The sequence below is a fragment of the Rhipicephalus sanguineus genome, chromosome 7 (genome assembly GCF_013339695.2).
Source record: "Rhipicephalus sanguineus isolate Rsan-2018 chromosome 7, BIME_Rsan_1.4, whole genome shotgun sequence".
Taxonomy (NCBI): domain Eukaryota; kingdom Metazoa; phylum Arthropoda; class Arachnida; order Ixodida; family Ixodidae; genus Rhipicephalus; species Rhipicephalus sanguineus.
The window spans coordinates 95,778,603-95,784,718 of NC_051182.1; the positions used below are offsets into that span (position 1 = coordinate 95,778,603).

The following is a 6,116-nucleotide window of genomic DNA, read 5'->3' on the forward strand; positions in this document are numbered from 1 at the left end:
GCACGAATGCGCAAGTTCTCCGGGCCACGAAGCTCGTCCAGAAGCTGCTTACGACGCATTACTGCCTGACCGCTCTCGACATAGACACCGACAGCTTCAAGGGGTCCGAAACGCGCTTCTGCGAAGCGCTGCGTGGGAACTGCCTCATTCGCTTCCTGAAGATAAACGTAAGCACATTCGGCCTGCACAAGGATATCTGTTCGGCAATAACCTCCCTTCCTAACTTGAAAGAAGTCGAATGCTTAACCGACTGCGAGTTCCCCGTGCAGTTCTGTGCTGCGCTTGCGACGGTTCTGCGAACGTCGACGAAGCTCACTGCAATAAGGGTTCCGAAGTTGCATATGAATGGCACCAGTGCGATCATCTTTTTGCCGGCGCTAGTGGGAAACTCCACTCTCGAGGAACTCTCCTTCCATAGCTCCGCCATTAGTGAAGCTCGTCCGGAACACCGCGGTGCATTTGCGACTTTCCTCGCTGAAGCAAAAACACTGAAGAAGCTGGCCGTGGGAGCTTACAATGAAGTCAGACAACTTTCCCTGAAGTGGGTGCTTGAGGGACTGTTGAGGAACACCGTCCTTTCTGAAATCACCCTCGATGACTTCGTCGTAGATGCAGACAGCGCAGATATCATGACCGAGGTTCTAGCTCGCAATCACACCTTGCGCATTTTGAACATCTCAATTTTGACGTACGATGCTTGGATGAGCAGAGTGGGTGGTTCTACGATGTCGTGCCAGACAGATTTTAGCGCTTGGCTTTCTGCACTTGCGGGAAACGAAACACTTGAAGTAGTCACGCTGCCCCTGAAAATTTGGGAGCCCGAACAATGGGAAGAACTTTTCCAGACTCTTTCAGCAAAAGCAAGACCCTTCAAGCTGGCCATCAAGGGCCACTGCAGCGAACGTTACTTGTGGGAAAAACTGTGCCTTGCTCTCCGAAGGACCGGGATGGAGGAGCAGGTGTCTTTCGACACAACCCTCTACATTTTGGACAAGCACGAAATGATAGAATGTAAAGCCTTCTCGAAATTTCACTCATTTCCTTATCAAGACGATCGTGGGGAAGTTTCTCGATTATTTCGGCGACTGCCGTCTTTCACTCACGTGACCTCGGCTCACCTAGAGATATGGATACCGGACGTGGACGAGGCCCTCAGCTCCGATATAGCTCACTACATCGAGACAACGTCTGCGCTGAAGGAGCTGCACCTGACGATATGGCTGCGTCAGCTGCTTCCGGAAGCGGCGAAGATTGGCTGGGCGGCCATCTTGAAATCGCTACGTCAGAACACGAGCGTGAACGATCTGCGTGTAGTCACGAGGTTTATGAGCGGACCGGATATACAGCTCTTGGCAGACACACTGAATTCATGCCAGAACGTTCGCCGGGCCCACGTGCGAGTCGGAAAACCCGAATTAGCTGCGGCCTTTGTTCGGCGTCTACGCGATGGGATCGAGTGCAACTACAACCTACTCCGCCTGACTGTCGATGGCTGCGATCTCAGTCGATCCGGGGTGAGCAAAGAATGGTTCGCCATCTGGGACATAACAAGGCGCAACTCGGATCTTGTTGCACGAGCGGCGAAGTACCTCAATGGAACCCTAGTCGACAGGTACGCGTGGAAATTATGTACGCCTTAATTGATTCAGCCAACTAGTTCGACTTAAGGAATTGATTTTAACATCTTTCAGCAAACTGCACAGCAGGACAGGTCAAAAAGAAAGAGGTCGATGAGCGTAGACTCACAACTCGCTCGCCTGTCTCTTTTTCCCTTGGTCCTGTCCTCCTGCGCAGTTTTCTAGATGATGATCCCATACGAACTGACCAAACTCTCAACGTTTGTTTGTTTTCACATCCTCATCATCATTTCGAACCCAATGTTATGTCCACTGAAGAAGGACGGCTTGCCGCAGTGATCACCAGCCCTGCTCGAACCGATTCTGTTTTACTCTGGCACTTACTTTTTCAATACCGTCACCCCACCTCACCTCTCGGTCTTACTTCCGTAGCTGTAAATGTCCAGCGGTTATCGATCCTTGTCATCACGTGATCTGTCCAGTCCCATATGTCTCTCAATGCCAATAAGATATCGGCTACCCATCTTTGTTTTCTGTTTCACGGAGCCGTATTTCTATCTGCTAATGTTACGCCTGTCATTATGTGTTCGATCACACACAATGTGTCTCCTAACCTCTTCTCGAATTTCTTTGTTATTCTCCAACATTTAATAATAATATCTGGGGTTTAACGTCCCAAAACCACGATATGATTATGAGAGACGCCGTAGTGGAGGGCTCCGGAAATTTCGACCACCTGGGGTTCTTTAACGTGCACCTAAATCTAAGCACACGGGCCTCAAACATTTTCGCCTCCACCGAAAATGCAGCCGCCGCGGCCGGGATTCGATCCCGCGACCTTCGGGTCAGCAGTCGAGCGCCATAACCACTAGACCACCGTGGCGGGGATTCTCCAACATTTGGTGCGATATGTTAGAACTCGCAAAATGCATTACAGTTAAAATTTGGTTTAATGAAACATTATTTTACGGTTCCGGTTCTGCGCCGCAGTCATGTACTTTTTCACACGTGCAGGCGTGGGTTACACGGCGGTAAAGTCTGGGCGTCAGTACGTCCGAATTTTAGATTTTGAAAGGTCTAAAAATGCCTTTCTTGATTTAATAAACTTCCCGATTAGACGAAAAAATTCAAGGGTGGTCATGACTTTATTAATTTTCATCTCTAGTTATACACCGCTTCAGTGAAGCAGTAAGTTAGCGACCATGAGTTGGGAACGTCTGTTGCATGTGCACCAGAATGCCTCTTGTTCGGTCAATTTCTTTTAGAAGAGTAGGCTCTCCTCTTAGTAACGGACATACATATACTTAATCTAATGCCCAGTTTTCTATCTGGAACTCTCGTTCATTCAGTTATAAGGACCAGAGTGCTGACATGACAGAGATGAGAAAGACTACACGTAGTGCTCTGTCGGTCAGCGGACATTTTTCGAAAAACCATTACAATAATACTGACAACACAAATATAGCGCAAACAACACAAATCATCATTTTTCAGGTGGGCAATTTTCGTTTCGGTCAGGAGAATCGACGGGGCAGTGAAGCAATTAGCCCCTCCTTTTGGAAGCAAGTTTTTTGGGGCAGATATCCGCGTATCCATATACACATTTTTGTATATTACAGCACATTTCATAAACTGCGGTTCACATCCCCCATTATCTCAGCGCACCGAAACTTGGTCATCTATGCTGCAGTCCTATATTTGTCTAAGCTCAGCTGGTCTGTCATTGAGGCATCTACCGGTTTCTTCAAGGCGCAATTAGCCGCGCGAGATTGGGAAGTGAGAAACATCTTTTGTGCAGGACACGAAAAAAAAAAATCCAGGCAGCCTCGCACTATTAGCGCCAAGTCTGATGGAAGCGCAGAGCTGGGCGCCACTGAATTAAGCACGAGAACAGTATCATACCCCTGTCATACAGGCCAACTTAAGTGCTCTTTTGAGGGAGTGCGCTTTGTCGCACGCTGTCACACAGGGACGGTTAGTGACACTCGCTGCAAAGCGCATTTGCCGGCGAGTGCATTCGCCAATCTTACTACGCTGCGACGGAGTGTTTAGACTAGGTAGCAGTGGCTTGAGAATAAATACGTTATCGGAAACTGAGCTCGCAGCACGGATTTCGTTGTTAGAAATATTTTTATGCATTGAAACATACCCTACCACTAAAACTGGTTTGCTATTCACGCTCTTAGGCTGTTTACAGCCAAGGCCACCAGGCGCATGCCCAGCACACACCCTGCGATGGCGGCATCCGCCGCGTTTGTACCTGAAGTTTATTTTAATGGCTGCTTATAGCTTTAACACAATATTAACTAGGAAACGTTGATTAAATGACGAATATCTGTTGTGCTACCTTAAGTACCCGTCAGAAGGGGACTTTTAAGGGCTCATTTTTCGTCCACTTTACTTTCTTCGCATTTACATTCTAATTGCTACAAATAACGCCCCCTATACTTTCCTTGGCATTATTATCTGTTAGTTCTCAATAATTAAGTACCCGTCGCCATTACTACCATTTCCGATGTACACTTCCATATCTCGTTTAGCAGCACTACGCCAAAGTGACAATTCCGGCGGCGTAAGTGCACTCGTTGAAAATGGCACTAAATTTGCCTGTGTCACCGGGGTATTAGCAGCGTCCCGTAGACAATCTTTTTATCGCTTAGAACACTCAAGCTGTCTTCCTTTCTTTCAACACTGACCATATCGTGGCTACTTGTTACAGTGACTGCACGACATAGCTACTTCTTGCGCCAACTGTATATTTATTTGTTGTGGCAACTGTACTATCCTACTATCTCATTTTTATAGCACAAATGGTGTGATTTGTTAATTTTTGGCACAACTGCAGTGCCAAACATTGTCTCTGCCTTGAACTTTGTTGTCGCCATTTCAAGCTTTTATCCATGAACCCCGCGCGATTTAACCTGCATACCTTGTCAAATAATACTTGTTTATAAAGACACAATGTTCTACTGCAACGTGTCTTACAGCATACATCGTGTGTTTTTTTTTTTTTGCTTTTTTTGCCAATGCGCCCGGAATGCTTTACGAATACGAATAGACAGACTTGTTAACGAATGCATTTCCGGTTGATTTTACCGCGGGCGCGTGCATTTCAAGGTTGCTCAAAGTAACAGTGTAGAGCAAGAACCTAGGCAAAATATTACCCTTACCTTGCTAACTGAAAATATAAGTGATAATTGAGTTAACTGGAAAAGTTAAGGCACGCCATGCTTAGCGCTAGTATGCATTTGAACCATTGCCCCGCCACGGTGGTCTAGTGGTTATGGCGCTCGGCTGCTGACCCGAAGGTTGCGGGATCGAATCCCGGCCGCGCCGGCTGCATTTTCGGTGGAGGCGAAAATGTTTGAGGCCCGTGTACTTAACTTACGTGCACGTTAAAGAACCCCAGGTGGTCGAAATTTCCGGAGCCCCCCACTACGGCGTCTCTCATAATCATATCGTGGTTTTGGGACGTTAAACCCAAGATGTTATTATTTGAACCATTGCCAAAAGTATGAAAATGCGAATTTAATTGGTGCGCTCAATTAGGGCCATTTTGCCACTGCAAAAAATAGCTTGACTGCCATAGGATGCCAATGCCGTGACTTCGATACCAAGTGCGGACGCTATATAAGCTTAGACAACGGTCTCTGTGGGCTTCATAGACCAACTTAGACCTTTCTGTCTGCAAGTGAAAGAAAACACGCGCACTTCAATTCTGGTGTCGACGGAAAGAAAATAAATGGTGAAAATTAATCCCGAGTCCGTCATTATGGCGCTCCTAACAATCGTATCACAATGTCGGTACCTAAGTACACGCATTTTATTTTTGTTTGACGCGAACAGATACGGCGCAGAGGCCCTCGAGCGGATCGGCAAACACCCTTCGCTGCAGCAAGAGGTCGCTCATCTGCTTTCAATGAGCGAAGTGGAAGCTGCGACGTTGTTGCGAACTGAGCTGAAGGACATGCAGTCATTAGATGGGTTCATGCGGGCGTCCGGCGTTGTGAAAGACCGCGTGTCTTGTGAAAAGCGAGAAGACGGCCACTTGCGGTTGGACGACCTCAACGAAGACTGCTGGAGTCTGGTCAGACGTCATCTCCAAGTTAGAGACGTGAAGGACCCCGCACTGACAGCAGACACCGAGGAATTGTAGCCCCACATAACGGTGGCCGCGTGAACGGCGCTCAGCTGCGTGAGACTGACACGACTGTGTCTAAAGTGAGACGAATCTCGAGCCGAAAGCGAATTGCATTAGTATATTACTCACCATCGAGTAATTGGACGCAAAGCCAATAGCAGATGTGTGGATCGGCAGCTACGCGAATAGCCAGTCCCCGTATATATGATAGGTTGCTTGCGCGACAACGTATTTCATTACATCAGCTTAAATATTCGTGAAATAATAGAATAGCATTTTTTCCTCGTTCGATTCGTAGAAATGAAGAAATAGTCAGTTATTAATGTTTACTAGCACGTTTTGAAAATAAATACAAGTAGTAGTCCGATAACCATGCGCCAGTGTAAAGTCCGAAATGA

At 47.2% G+C, this 6,116-nt stretch overlaps 1 protein-coding gene across 1 annotated transcript; it reads left to right on the top strand.

Moving 5' to 3' along the window:
• The first annotated feature begins 796 nt into the window (after positions 1 to 796).
• Positions 797 to 5,763, top strand: LOC125759206 (uncharacterized). Its single transcript, XM_049417611.1, has 2 exons — positions 797 to 1,612; positions 5,424 to 5,763. The coding sequence occupies exons 1-2, from the start codon at positions 948 to 950 to the stop codon at positions 5,731 to 5,733; spliced, it is 975 nt and encodes a 324-aa protein (XP_049273568.1). The 5' UTR covers positions 797 to 947; the 3' UTR covers positions 5,734 to 5,763.
• The last annotated feature ends 353 nt before the right edge of the window (positions 5,764 to 6,116 follow it).

What these genes read in the sequence shown, in the direction of transcription:
- LOC125759206 (XM_049417611.1), top strand. Translation starts at nt 948, where the DNA reads ATGGAGGAGCAGGTGTCTTTCGACACAACCCTCTACATTTTGGACAAG. An exon ending in AATGGAACCCTAGTCGACAG is followed by an intron (nt 1,613 to 5,423) that starts GTACGCGTGGAA and finishes TGACGCGAACAG; the next exon opens with ATACGGCGCAGAGGCCCTCG.